This window comes from Lonchura striata, chromosome Z (genome assembly GCF_050655825.1).
Source record: "Lonchura striata isolate lonStrDom1 chromosome Z, ASM5065582v1, whole genome shotgun sequence".
Taxonomy (NCBI): Eukaryota; Metazoa; Chordata; class Aves; order Passeriformes; family Estrildidae; genus Lonchura; species Lonchura striata.
The window spans coordinates 60,697,688-60,712,597 of NC_140740.1; the positions used below are offsets into that span (position 1 = coordinate 60,697,688).

At 41.0% G+C, this 14,910-nt stretch overlaps 2 protein-coding genes across 3 annotated transcripts in view; one reads left to right on the forward strand and one right to left on the reverse strand.

Moving 5' to 3' along the window:
• NAA35 (N-alpha-acetyltransferase 35, NatC auxiliary subunit) overlaps positions 1–7,839 on the reverse strand; it is a 26,262-nt gene extending 18,423 nt beyond the window's left edge. Inside the window, exons 1-5 of one of the 2 annotated variants that reach the window (XM_021534429.4) lie at positions 7,718–7,839; positions 6,008–6,151; positions 3,315–3,348; positions 1,787–1,901; positions 624–698 (exon numbers count right to left, since the gene is read on the reverse strand). In XM_021534429.4, the coding sequence (XP_021390104.1) occupies positions 624–698; positions 1,787–1,901; positions 3,315–3,348; positions 6,008–6,131 (348 nt within the window). In that variant the 5' untranslated portion in view covers positions 6,132–6,151; positions 7,718–7,839. Of the gene's footprint in view, positions 1–623; positions 699–1,786; positions 1,902–3,314; positions 3,349–6,007; positions 6,152–7,567; positions 7,623–7,717 lie in introns of those variants that run through there. The other variant, XM_021534427.3, reaches the window with a different exon arrangement.
• LOC146763860 (uncharacterized) lies at positions 6,464–14,788 on the forward strand. Its single transcript, XM_085568032.1, has 6 exons — positions 6,464–6,550; positions 6,662–7,050; positions 7,433–8,064; positions 9,632–9,818; positions 10,277–10,372; positions 11,366–14,788. The coding sequence occupies exons 1-4, from the start codon at positions 6,464–6,466 to the stop codon at positions 9,649–9,651; spliced, it is 1,128 nt and encodes a 375-aa protein (XP_085424158.1). The 3' UTR covers positions 9,652–9,818; positions 10,277–10,372; positions 11,366–14,788.
• The last annotated feature ends 122 nt before the right edge of the window (positions 14,789–14,910 follow it).

Consider the following 14,910-nt stretch of genomic DNA (forward strand, 5'->3'; position numbering starts at 1 on the left):
TAGAAAACAAATGATATTACACTGTATCAGATCTACTATGATCTCTACATGTCATTCTGACTAAACTGATTAGAAATGTTTTTGAAAATAATATTATTTATGTAAGAATAACTGAAAATAATGAGTATCATTCACTGAGAAAATTAGAGCACATACACAAAAAATTGCAATTAATAAGTAAATGATATTCAACTTATTTTTTATAAATAGATTTATTTTCTTTGTTCAAAATGCTTCTGTAAGCTCAGTTAATTCTGGCTGTGCAGAAAGAAGCAACAGAGTGCTACCAGTTACTGCACACTCAGCTTCCAACACAGTCAAACATCAATACACAGCAGGCAATCAGATAACACACATTTAGAAATCTAGAAACTATAAAAGCTTTTAAAGTTTTTATGGTGTTACCAGCTATCCATTATTTCTTATTGTAAAAAAATTAAAAATCAAAATTAAGCCATAATAAATAAGGCAAGCAACTAAAAAGTATACGTATGTATTTTCTGCTTGGTCAACCCTTTTTTGTGTTCTGCTGGTTGTTTTTTTTCTTTTTTTTTAATGATGGATAAAAGGATTGTATTTTGAAAGCAAAACCATCTAACCCTAAAGAACAGGAAACTGCTTACCAAACAACAAAAACACGTGTCCATTATTCCTACCAGCTCAGGTGAAGTGAGATCCTTTATTTTAATGGTACCATCCTTAGAAAACAAACAAACAAAAAACCATAACCAAAAACCTAAGTACTATGGAATTATACAGGCAAAATACAGTTTATTCGTACCAAAGCCAACAAAGGAATTAGAATTTGTTTAAGACTTCAGAGTAATTGCGTACCTCTAGCTTTGTAACACATCTCAAATTCTTAAAAACTTTTCATTCTCATCAGTTAACACTGACCAAACATAAAACTACCCAAAGAGAATGGTAAAGTAACAATTCTTATTTATTACTAGCCAAGAACAGTTTAAAACCAGTTAACTGCTAACACTAAAATCACAAAAACTGTACAATCATAATAAAGATTGAACAAAGAATAATATGCAGGACCAATTCTTTGAAGACTGCTTCTTAAACTGGAAATACTTGTAGTCTTTTATCATCTTAAAGGTGAACACCAAAACAGCTGCAACTTTGATCATTTAATTTGCCTGATGTATGCAATCCTGCATACATTCTACATGACTTAGGTAGTGTTTTACAGAGTTCTCTGACTCCATTCCAGATGTTCACCACAAAAAAATATTTTTCCCTCTGAGTGTATTACATTTTCTGAAATATTAACAAGTCTTTCGACCTCGGTCCTCCAATTTACCTTGATCATAAATCAAAAATTAATCATTACTGTCAATGTTGGTAAATTATCCAGTTTCTGTTCAATGCTGATAAACTCAAATAATAATATAGTGTTAATTTCCAGCTTTTTTAAGGAAGTTGGTTTCCATTCAGGTTAAACAGAAGCTAACCAATATATCATCATATAAAAGGCATATTTTAGAGACGCACAGAGTGATTTGCAAGAAACAATGTTGGAAATATATTTACTTGAGGTATCAATACCCAATAATTTCATATTACTTTTTACTGGAAGGGTTAGCATGATTGTGATAATGCAGGTAACAAGAAAGGTAAACATCACAAGCTATTTTTTACTTAATTATCCAAAAGAAAAAATCATCTATTTCAATAGGAGATTGAAAACATTATGCTGTCTTGTGCTTAGTGGTAATGTGATAAAAATGTGTATTTCTACAGACAGTGTAGGCAAACCCAGGAAATTCACACAAACCTTAATAGCTTGCTCAAAGTTAAGAACCTTTCTGTTAACTTGGTTTCCAATCATACCAGCATCCATCTTGGGATCCATCATTTCAATGGCAGACATGGCTTCAAAAAGACCAAAACTAAGAACACAAAATAAATGTGCTGAATGCAATTATTTTATACAAAATAGTCTTTGCAAACTAACGATAAAGAACATAGGATGACAAACCAAGTACACTATATTCTGACCACAGACAGTAAGGTATGTGAACATTAGTACTGATCTTCAGAGATCATAGTTTTCAGGAAGTTAAGGATCTCTCAACAAATTCATAAGAAAAGAGATGGCTAAAAGTAAAAGAAAATTACTGGCCTTTCTCTAAAGATGAAGAACACTCCTGAGTGAAATATCCCATCACTTTATCTTTGCACACCTGTTTCTATAAACTTCATAGCATCTTCTTAAACATCATGTAAAATCATAAACTGATATTAACTGAACAAACTGTTCCTTAGTACACCATATCCAAAAAAACATGTAAGGTATGTCTCCCACACACTAATGACAATACACATAACATAGACTAATATATATTGAATATACCAGCTTTGTTTAAAATGGGCATGTTAAGACAAAGGATGCAAAAAAAAACCTCTCAGCATGTGACATATCACTTGTATTCAGAGCGGAAGAAAAAAAGCTTGCAGAAGAGCCACACCAAAAGACTTGCCTACATATGAAGAGATACAGTGCTTCACATTATCACAACATTTGTTAGAACTGCAATGGGCTTTATAATAGAAAAAGTTTATTGCATGTGGCACATTCAAATTCTGATAAGTGTATTTGCTCTGAAATGCTCTTATGTATAAAACTATACATGAAAATTTGCTTTGATTCAACTTGGTAACTAGCTGGTGACATCCTTGCACACAGTTTTAAGACGGCTTTCATTTAATAGCATGCTTCTGTTTTCTGAGCTATTAGTTTCAAACATAACCTTTTTCTTTACTGAACACCTTCACTAAGAAGAAGAGTGTAATCTTTAAAATAAATTATTTAAATTCATCATTCTTTAATAAATTCAGCAAATCTTTATCACATGCTTTTCTTTGAAATATACTTTCAATGTGTAGAGTTCTCACTTTCTGTTTTAGCATGAAGTGCTTTACATTGCATTAAAGCATACAGATTGTTTATCAAATACTCGATAGTGAAATTTAGGGCAACCAGGTTTAAAGTCTTTTTGGCCTTTTTTCATAAGAGCATGCCCCATAAGATAGTGCAGTAATATAATCACCACAGATGATAAGATGTGCTATCAACTTCTGAAATAAAATTTCAATTCCATTGAAAAATGTTATGTTATACTTAGAGGATCAGATATGTTCAGCATTCATACAGGTGCAGCACATACACACTGCTAAGAATGTATAATATTCTATATACTTTATTTAAAGTAACAGTCTAAAAAAGCTTAGTTATTAGGTAACATCAATATGTTTGCAGTAATCGTATCTAAAAGCCAGAACCATCCCACACACATACTTACAGCTTGTCATGAAGCAATTCTCCTAACTTCAGTTCTACAAAGGAACAGGACAAAACAAACAATTACAATCATCCTACTAGCACAGCTTTTCCAGGGTAGTCTTGTCACACACCAAACTGCCTTATGCCAAGAGTGAACAAGCTGCAGAAAGCAGATCAGGAATTTCTACTTGCATTGGGTTTGCATGGCCTGGGCTTGGTAGCTTGTGGGGGGAGATGACTACAGGGATAGCTTTTATGAGAAACTGCCAGAAGCTTCTTCCATGTCCATCCATCAAAGCCAATCCCTGGTGGCTCCAGAGAGCCACTGGGCATATTAGAAACAATAATACCTTGTGGTAACAGATTTAAGAAGAAAAACAAAAAGCAAATTGCACAGTTTCAACTGCAGACGGAGAACAGCCAAATGAGAACATGGGAGAAGAAGAGCACTGCAGACATCAAGGTCACAGAAGAAGGAGAGGAGGTGCTCCAGGTGCCAGAGCTAAGGTTCCCCTGCAGCTTGTGGTGCAGGCCATGGTGAAGCAGCTGTGCCTCTGCAGCCCATGGAGATCCATGGGGACGTGGAGATCCACCTGCAGCCCATGGAGGAGACCCACACCTGAGCAGGTGGATACAGCTCTCCTATGAGAGACCTGTAGAGAGAGAGGCCCTGCTCCCATGCTGGAGAAGCCTGTTCTTGAAGGACTTGTACCCTGTAAAAGAGTGACCCACACTGCAGCCGTGGACTGCTGCCCATGGGATGGACTCACACTGCAGCAGTTCACTGACAGCTGCTGCTCATGAGATGAACTCATGTGGAAGAAGTTCATGGAGAACTGTCTCCCATGGGTGGGACCCCAGGGTGCAGCAGGAGAAGCCTCGGGTGATGAACTGCCAAAATCCCCATTCCCTGCCTCCCTGCACTGCTGGGGTGGGAGGCAGAGCTGGAAGGAAGGAGAAGTGGCAGGAAGCTGTTTTTAATGGGTTATTTTACTTCTCACTACCCTGCTCTGATTTTGTCAGTAATAAATTCACTTCATATCTCTAAGTTGAACCTGTTTTGCCCACGGTGATATCTGGTCATCTCTCCCAGTCCTTATCTCAACCCATGCACCTTCATTAAGTTTTCTCTCCTCCGTCCAGCTGCAGAGGGAGAGGAGTGAGTGGCTTTGCTGGGTGCCTGGCATCTGGCCCAGGTCAACCCATGACACTACTGCTTTTACTTAGAAAGCACTTTCAAGACTGAAAGACTAAAAAAAAATCCAGTGGTTAACAGTGTGCTCTCATCCCTCTGTTATTCTAGGAATTAAAGAAGTTTTAGAATTACTATGCACACAGTCCACAGAGCAAAAAGCATATCCTGGCTGTGGGACAAGGGAGGGGATTCTACCCCTCTGCTCTCATGAGACCCCATCTGGAACACTGCATCCAGGTCTGGGGTTCCAGCACAGGAAGGACATGGATCTGTTGGTACAAGTTGATTAGAGGCTAAGAAAGATGAATGGATGGCTAAAGCACTTTTCCTATGAAGTCAGGTTGAAAGAGTTGGGGCTGTTCGGCCTGGAGAAGAAAAGGGTCTATGGAGACCATCTAGCATCCTTCCAGTTCATAAAGGAAAGGTAGAAAAGAATGGAGAGACACTTTTTACATGGCATGTACTGACAGGACAAGGGGAAATGCTATTAAACTAAAAGAGAGTTTTAGATTAGATACTGGGAGAAATTCCTTACTGGGAGGGTGGTGAGTCACTGGAACAGGTTGCCCATAGAAGTTATGAATCCCCCATCCCTGGCACTGTTCAAGGCCAGACTGGATGGGGCTTTGGGCAACAGAGTCTGGTGAAAGGTGTCCCTGTCCATGTCAGGGGAGTTGAAATGAGACGGTATTTAAGGTCCCTTCCAACACAAATCATTCAGTGATGATCATTCTGTGAAATAGTAGCATCTGAATAGCCTGGAATACAGCTGTTTCCTCTGCTCCTTTATTCAGGCGCCCTGGTCTTTACCAGGGGAGACTACTGAAAGGCTTCCCTTTCCTCATAACTTTTAAAGTAGCCTTTAGATATATTTGATGGGTACACAGATATAACTAATATAGAGAAATAATTATTTATAAGTAGTTTAGAGTCATATACAGAAATAATATACAGAAATAGTGTTTATCATAATGTCATATTCTGTGTGGTAAGATGCAGTTTTTATATTTATTTTTCTCTAGTGTAATCATAAAATCAGTTGGAAAAATTGTAAACTAGCAGTAGCACCTACCAGTACTAAAGGCACTGTTTAAATGGAAGCAACTGCATTACTGAGATACACGGCATCAGTTCAAAAATGCAGACTTGTTTCAAAGATGAAAAATTATGCACTGATGAAATAAATGAATTACTGGACCCTGGAGATCCAAAATTATGCAAGAAAGAAACAGAGTGTTGATTCTTGGCAGAAGAGACAGTAAGAAATCTTTGTAAAAGATGTGAAAATGTGTAAGATGAAAAAACTTTAATTAAAGAGGTATTTATGTAATCTGGAAGAGGAAACAAAGTGAGGTGGTTCATGATAATTCCAACTTCAGAGTTAACACAGAATCAATGTAGCTTATTCATCTAAAGCTTGAACCTGGGTCAAACTAGTGCTCAGAAGAGCTCAAAGAATTATGCTTAGGCCTCCAAAGGATTCCAAGTCTTCTCAGAATGAAAGGACTACAACTCACCTTTACAAGCTTCTTCAAAATCTTGGGTTATATCTATCCAGCTGGTATTACTCTTTTCCATCTTGTCAGGCATACCGAGTTCCCATCCTGAATCATCATCTTCTAGTGTAGCTTTCATAACCATGATGCTGCACCTTTAAATTCCTATCAGAGACACCATATATTTGCACAAATTAGAGAAGGTGCTTTGTGGGAATAATTTTTTTTCTTTTCAATAATCAGGTAAGAATGGGAAATGAACTAACTTTTTATTTAAACATTTACTGTTACACAAGACCAACAGAAAAACCCTTATTAATAAAAACTCTTTAAGAAAAAACTTTTCTTATGTGCAATTTCTTTACAGGTAGCTTGTAGGCTGTGAAATCTCAAAAACTAAGGACATCAGGACATCAACTGTACAAACCTATACTAAAGTGTCTGTTGTCAAAAATAAAATCGGAAAGATAATAACAGATGCAGACATCACAATTTTCTATTTGTTCTTTTATACTGTTAGACTACACGTCCTCCTACTGCTCTGCAATAGGAATTAAAAAGAGGGTACTGTAAAAGTGAAAAAAGATATTTCCTACGATTTCTTCAGCAGAAAAGATTGCACCACTGAAGCAAGAAGTGCAGCCTGGAATGTAAGTTTTAAACTCCACCGACCAGATATTTCGAACGGGTTTTGTTCTTTCGCAACCTCCCGACACGCGGGCACCCCTGAGGAGTTCCACGCTTTCCCGGCCAGCCTGCGTGCGAGGTGTCAGCAACGCTGAACTCCCCAGGAGACGGCTGCGAGCTCGGCAAGCTCTCAGCAGCTTAGCCACAGCCGCCACGGGAGCTTCCAACAAAGGCCCCAGTGGCAGAAGACTTCCAGGGCATCGGGAATTAATAAAAACAAAGGGGATGATAAAAGGGCTTTTGAACAGCAGCCCAGGGGTCCTCTCGGCCCAGCCAGGCCCACTCCCCATCGGGGGCCGCCAGGTTGTCACCAGTTCTCAAGCGAACGCAGGCTGCCAGGCTCAGCGGGCTGTGGTGAGGAAATACGTGGGAAATCAGTTGAAATAAATTTAATTCCCCCTTGCATTCCAAGACAATCGGGCCCTCGGGGCTCTCCTCTTCCTACAGGTCACCCCAGCTCCGCCGCTGCCGGAGCCGCGGCCGCCGTGAGCGCGGCGGGCCCCGCGCAGGCTCCCGGGGACGCCGGGCTCCGCCGCCCGCCCGCCCGCCGCCGGGCTCCGCCGCCCGCCCCCGGGCTCCGCCGCCCGCCCCCGGGCTCCGCCGCCCGCCCGCCCCCGGGCTCCGCCGCCCGCCCCCGGGCTCCGCCGCCCGCCGCCGGGCTCCGCCGCCCGCCCGCCCGCCCGCCGGGCTCCGCCGCCCGCCCGCCCGCCCCCGGGCTCCGCCGCCCGCCCGCCCCCGGGCTCCGCCGCCCCGCCGCAGAGGAGGGGCCTGCGCGCCGCCCGCCCCGCCGCGGGCCCGCAGCGCCGCTGCCGCGGGCTCCCCCTTCCTCCGCCCTGCCTCGCTGCCCCTGCGGCTCCGCCGCGCCCCTCGCCCCGCGCCCTTCCCGGGCCTCACCCGCAGAGCCCCACGCCGCCGCCCGCCCGCCGCTCCGGCTGGGCCGCCGCTGCACACGCGCAGACGCGCTGCTGCCGCCGCCAGCCCGCGGCCCCGGCGCAGCCGCACACTGCAGGCGCTGCCGCCACACCCGCCGCGGCCGCCGCTTACCGAGAGCGGCGAGGCGGGGCGAGAGCGGCCGGGGCAGCGCTCGGCGCCCGCTGCACCGCCAGCAACGCGGGCGGCGCTGCGGCTGCGCCCCGCCGCCATGAGGCCGCCTTGGGGGCGTGGCGACTGGGCTGGGGAGCGGCTGCGGCAGCTGAGGGCGGCGGGGCGCTGCCGCATAGCGGGAGCAAAGTCTGTGTCCTGGTCTGCTGGAAAAGGCTTGTGTCGACAGGACGGAGCCAGGTTTTTCTCAGTGCCGCCGAGAAATAGGACGAAGGGCAATGTGCACAAACTGATGCACAGGAAGTTCCACCTGAAGAACTTCCACGAGGAAGAACTTCTTTACCGTGCAGGTGACCGAGCACTGGATGAGATTTCCCAGAGAGATTGTGTCTCTCGCGGGAGATGCTCAAGAACTGTACAGACACAAACCTGTGCCACCAGGCTTGAATCTGGTTGGGCAGACAGGTCGGACCAAATGACCTGGTGTCTCCTAGCCTGGCCCGGGGCGCGCTGCGGGGCGGCTGAGCGGGCGGCGGCTGAACTGAAAAGCAGACTCGAAGGAGGTTTATTTCCTCTTCTGTCAGACGTTCCCTCCCCTTCCTTTCGCACTCCGTTTTAATGAACGTCATGTGCAGAGTGTACGTAACTCTGTGTTCTGTACAGGGTCTACGGAGATGTGCTGATTATCTCTGTTGAGAGGGAAGCCAGGTGACGTGAGATGACGTCTTAGGGAGCTACTGAATGCTTGCAGTTTCAGGCTAAGATCACCAACGTAGAAGACAGTGGCTCATGTGCTTTACTGACCTGGTAGAGGCTATCTTCAGTAGATTTTATGTCCAAGGTATTGGGAAAAAAATTTGAAGATTAAACTAAAAGCATTAAACTAACTTTATCCATTGTCCTTTCTATTCAGCATTCAAAGTATAGAGCATTTGTGCTTGGTGGGAAGCAAGAGGAGACATTTCAGCTTGGTGGGAAGCAAGAGGAGACATTTCAGTCAGAGCTCCTTTTAAACCAATGATAGCAACCTACTTTATCTAAAAGAATAAGTTATCTTTGGTTTAATGACTGCTGAAATGTCTGATGGCTCACAGCTGCACTGTGCTTATATGGAGTTCCAGGGGTGATATACAACAGTGTAGCAGACATCTTGTAATGATCCCAGTGTTATGGTAGAAAGGACAGATCATTATTATTGAACCTGATGCTGGTTAAAACATCTGTATGTGAAACCTGCCTGTCTTTAAAACAGGAGATAGTGATAGCTTGACCACTACTCTCTTCTGTAGTTGCTTTTCAAGGAAATTCTACTTTTAGTTTCAGGACAAAAGGGATGTAGTCCATGTAATAATAATTTCACTATGAAATTATCTTTCTTTAAAACCTCAGTATTTAACAGAAATTCCTTTCTGAAAAGGTTTGAAGTTTGTCAGAGAGTATTCCATTAAACTATCTGTTTGTGGTTCTGTGCAGACTTTATGGTAGGAATTATAAGCTGACTTTTGTTGAAGTAATCATGGCAATGGATGAATCCTAAATAAAGGTAAGGAATTATCACTTCCCTTGAATAAAATACCAAGCATCAAAAATGAACACCAGGTTGGTTATGTGTGTGTGAAATAACCATAGCAGTTAAAAAAGGTAATACATGTTCACTGCCATAACCTCCAAGCAAAGAATTGAGAACATTAAAGCACCTCAGTCTGAAATAATACAACGAAGTGCCTTGACAAAAATGCTTTGAAGGGCTGATCTAACTTCTGGTACATGTGATATGCACATGAGAAAATCCAGAGAAATAAAATCAGTTTTTATTTATATTACACACAATTATTATTTTTCTGGGGATAGTTTACCAAAACTACTAGTATTTAAAATACCTTGCATTTATTACAACAGTATCTCTTTTTTCCTTAGTTTACTACACCACAAAGTAATCCACAGTGTTAAGCAAGACAGAAGAGCAACCTTCATGTAATTCTTGCTTGTTATGTCCAACACATGTTTTGTGCTTCTGTCTTGGTGAAGTGGGAGTAGATCAAGGATTATGAGAAACTTGCTTCAGTATTAATTATGGAGTACCTTTGTTCCTATAATACAGTTAGTACGTGTCATCATGACTTAAATAGGCTGGTTTATTTACGAAAACTTCAGCTAACCATGTGACAGTTTAGGGTGCAGTCATTTGACTGATTGCTATTTTTGTCTTTCCAAAATGATGTTATATTAATTTTGAAAGTACTGATGTATTTTTTATGAGTTTGTAACACAGGGTGTCTATTTTTACACTGCAGAAACTCATACTAAAGCATTATGAATTTTTTAGAGATTCTTAAGAGGAGAAGTGAGCAAACTTGCCCTGTATTATTTGGCTTTAAAAAAAATCCTGTAAAAGAAATTTTGACTGGCATAAGCAAAAAGGCATTTCCAGTCTTTCAAGTGCTGTGTGACATGAAAATCAGGTTTAAGTCTGTTTTGTTTGCTCTAAAGCATTTGAAGTGTGTCGAATTACGTATTGACCTCTTTGTAAAAAATTGCAATTGTTTATCATTTTCTAAATAGCAGAGATCTGTCCTCTCCCTCAAGAGATGTCGTAAGTCTGTTGTGGAAATGGTCATCTGCTGCAGGATGTCTTCGTAGCCTTGCCCCAGGAAGGAGGTATCTCATACTTGCTTCTGAAGATTATTCTTTACCTTTTACTTAAAATACTGCTGATTTTTCAGGAACTTACCATTGTTTTAGTTGTCCTTCTTAATGGAAGCAATTGGTGCAGGGGAAAAAGGGAAAGTAAGAGATCTCAAAGTATGCAAATACTTCATAAATAGAAAGAAGGTGACTTTCAGGTAGGCTGAAAATGATACACATTTAATTTTTTTTTTTTACACCATGAGTATGGAGGTTCTTGATAGACTGAAACAGATGAGATTCACTTTTGATTTTGGTTGGGTCATGGAGGGGGCAGTATTTTAAAATTCTGCATGTATAAATTAAATATGATTGTCAGTAGGCATATGGAAAAAAAGTGGCTGACTTGGTATGAACCTGTGAAACAGTGCATCACTTTGGAAACTGTCTGCTTCCTGCTCTGAAAAACAGTGCCCACTCCTTCCCACCCCCAGTCCCTAGAAACTTAGATGAAAATATCCACCAAATCTATACATTCTGAATTCTCTTTGAAGAATATTGACGTGTTATTGCATTTGCAGTATTGCAAAGGCTAAAGTAGCTGAATGAAGCACAGATGTGAAGTTGAACTAAAATGCTTTTTATGCACTAAAATACATGCATAACAGAGCTCAAAAGATCATCTCAAAGAAAAACTGTTCTAACTGATAAGACACATTAAAGAGTCAAAAACAAATTCTCCAATGTGCATGTAGGCAAGCATTGGCTTCCAAATGAAGGAGTGATTGTTTCCAAGAGTGATGGAGAGTTCTTAGCTTTATTATCTGGAACTGACTGGATCTGTTCAGTAATACGTGTATAGCAACAGGCAAGGCAGATTTAATTAGTAGAGGTTAAGTTTTAGTAGGAAATTATAATCTAGTTGATAATTACAGGGAACAGGATAGGATCTAGAGATGTTTATATGTTGCTACCCACAAAGTTATTTTGAAGAGCTTTTTCTTATTCTCCTTGCTCTTATCATAGAATCAGAGAATTTTTACCTTTGGAATAGTCCTTTGAGTCCAGCCATCAACTCAGCACCACCACCATGTTCATCATTATACCACCTCCTCAAGTGGCATATCCACACACCTTCTGTACACTTCCAGAGTGGGTGACTCCACCACTTTCTTGGGCAGTCTGTTTTAATGCTTTACAGCCCTTTCCTGCTTCCAGAGGGGCTAACGATTATATTTTAAAATATTTTGTTTTAGTTGTATGGTCTGATCCTGGAAGTCATGCTGTACAGCTTATTTAGTAGTAAATATTTTTTTAGTAGCCTGTAAAAATGCAGGACTGAGGAGCCAATCTTTGTCTGAAAACTTGTCTCTGCATAAATGTGAGTAATCTGTGACTCAATTTGTTGCTTGTATTGCCTTGCCAACAATACTAAATGAACAAAATTTATGTAAACTTATAAGCTCCTTTTTTTAGCTTATGACACCTCTGATGTCCTTGCCTTTCCACTTAGTGTGTAGATGGGTATATATTTGTTCTAAGTCCATGGATTTTCCCATTAAAAGGTATATTCCTAAGACTGAATTTCCTACAAATCATAAAGTTATTAAAGTTGGAAAAGACCTCTAAGTCCAGCCTTTGACTAATCACCCCATGTCAATTAAACCATAGCCCTAAATTGCATGTTTGGTCATGTACTGAACACTTCCTGGGATGGTGATACCACCACCTCCCTAGTTAGCTTATTTCAATGCTTAACCAATCTTTCAGTGACAAAATTCTTTCTCATGTCCAACCTGAGCCTGCCCTAGCCCATCTTGAGGCTATGTGTTGTTCTCCAGTTGCTAATTGCCTGGGAGAAGAGGCCAGCCCTTGCCTGCTACACTCTCAGGTAGTTTTAAGAGAGGGATGAGGTCACTCCTGAATGTCCTTTTCTCCTTTATCTTCAGGCTAGACACCTCCAGCTCCCTCAGCTGCTCCTCATAAGAGTTGTGCTCCAGATCCTTCATCAGCTCCATTGCCTTTCTCTCATCACTCCACACTCCTCAGTGTCCCAGGTCAGGATCAGCTTTTGACCCCTAGGTCTTTTTTGGCTGAGCAGCTTTCCAGTCTTTCTGCCCCAAGCCTGTAGCAGTGAATGGGGTTGTTGTGACCCATGGCTGGGACTCAGTACCTGACCATATTGAATCTCATACCACTGGCCTCAGCTCATTGATCCAGCCTGTCCAGATCCCTCTGCAGAGCCTTCCTGCCCTCCAGCAGATCAACATTCCTTCCCAATTTAGTGTTGTCTGCTAAAACTGAGGTGGTACTCCAAATAATTGATAAAAGACATTGAACAGGACCAGCCCCAGCAGTGAGCCCTAGCAGACTCCAGTAGTGACTGTCAGCCAGATACCTCATCCCAGCCATCCATCCAGTTTTCAACCAGTAAACTGCACCTAAGTCATGAGCAGCCAATTTCTCCAGGAAGAAGTTGTGAGAGAGAGAGTATCAAAGGGTTATTGAAGTTCAGGTGTACAACATCCACAGCCTTTCTCTCATCTGCTAGGTGGGTCACTTAGTCAAACCCAGTTTTGGTGGAACCCATTCTGCTCCACAGTGTAGTGTCACTGTTGCTGCAGTTTTCAGAGATGCATTCTTGGCTCCCCATCAAGCTTTTACTTGATGGCTCTATAATTTGCCATCACCTTATTTTCAAATTTATTATTTGCTCTGGTTAAATTAAATGTAAATAATTTGAAATAGCTTTGTATGCTTGTTAAAGATTCCACTTTAAGTGTTAAAAATTTTGTGAAACCAAAGAATAATAATTATATTAACTTTTTATAAAAAATTCAATGCATAAACAATTCACTTTTGCACACAGTATTGTGTTTGAAAACAAATAAAGCTAGGGCATATTCCTGCTGTCTCATATAAGAAAAATGCATCTGAATTGGTGAGAATTGTTATGTAAATAAGATCAGCAATGGCCTGCTACACCATTTTTACACTCTGTGTTTTCTAAAGGTAAGGTTGTTCTCCTTAGAAATAAATCCTAAACTTGGAACCAGTTTACCTGCCAAAAAAACCAATTCTAGGTTCAATTGTTCAGTGACCTTTAACTTTAGCTAGTAAAAATAGGAGTTCTGCATAGAATGGTCTTTTGGTTGAAATAATCAAGATGAATGCAGCACTTATATTCAATTATGTTCTACATTTTTGTTTACATGGAGTGAAAAAAGTTAATAGATTTCAGTAACTGATATGGAAATGAGTAATTTGATTAGGCCCATTACTATCATTCATTTTTTTCTTAAATGACATCACACTTTTGCCAGTGTTAAATTAATGGAGCAGCTGCTGGGCCCCCTTTTTTAACTGATTTATTTTTGTCATGTGCCAGGACACATACACAGAGCTGTTTTAAAACATTCTTTTCATAACTAGCTTAAATAAACTGCCTCTGATTTCACCTTCAAAATATTTGAGAGATTTTTAACTACACCCCCTTTATTTGTCCTTTACTTGCCAGAGTCTGCCCGATACTATTTTTGTATTTGCCTGAGTCATACTTGAGTACTTCCATGTCTTCTGCTTTGCTTTAGACAGAACTATGCATTTAAAATAATTCCATTAATAGAATTCACAGAAAACTTGTAGCTGTACTGAATTCTGTTTTAAGTATTCTCTTACCCATTTCCCAATGTGACCAGTGTTATGGAACAAGCGAGACTGTTCCTATCTGTTGCCAATGCACTGGCAAAGTTCTGATAATGTGCTCTTTCGTTCATGCTAGATCCCTGGAGAAACTTTTAAAAGGGGGAGGAAGGTCCTTCCCAATGCACATATGTTTTCTGATTATAGCCCATGGGTTTACAAGTTCTAGGAAGTATAATTAATGTTGTATTATTTGCTGGAGAAAAACCATGTGAATAGCTGAATAAATGAATGTCTGGCTATCTATTTTTGTTAGTATGACAGGATGAGGACTTAAAATGTATATAAGCAGTTATGCATAAATAGGAGGTAGGAGGACCAGGATCTCCCATCTGTCATACCTTGACAAAATTAGTTCACTGCTCCTCACTTGTGTTGGTTTCTGCTAACTTGCCAGTAAAGCAGCTTTGTTCTGTATCCATAAGGTATGGATATGTATGCATGCTGTGCAGATCATCTGTATACTGTTGCATGGATGATAAGCAGAATTCACCTTTCTAACACTGTAACCCAAGTTAAAGAACTAACAAACAGTAACTATAAACCATACTTCTGGTGAATCAGCCGTATGGAAGAGTTGCAGACTGCACACAAAATGCACAGCTACCTCCTAGACAGTAGAAAAGGCTATCTTTACTCTTGCCTTTGTTGGTATTGAATGATGTGTATAGGACAGGAGTTGCAAGTGCTGTGTCCAGGTATCTGTCCTTTGAAAGGGAAGATGAATAAAAGTGTAAATTTAAAGGATTTGAAATCTGCTTTTTACTGAGCAAGAATTAGAATGGGTAACTCTATACACATTGTTACTGGGAAATTAACTTTGCATCATTCTAGTAGGGATTGTGCCTTTATAATGGGTGTAAGTGGGA

Bases quoted from the DNA above. Each gene is read 5' to 3' on its own strand.
- LOC146763860 (XM_085568032.1), top strand. From the start codon at position 6,464: ATGCAGACATCACAATTTTCTATTTGTTCTTTTATACTGTTAGACTAC. The intron at 6,551-6,661 runs GTACTGTAAAAG...TCCACCGACCAG, and splicing joins CAATAGGAATTAAAAAGAGG to ATATTTCGAACGGGTTTTGT. The intron at 7,051-7,432 runs GTTGAAATAAAT...GCCCCGCCGCAG, and splicing joins AGGAAATACGTGGGAAATCA to AGGAGGGGCCTGCGCGCCGC.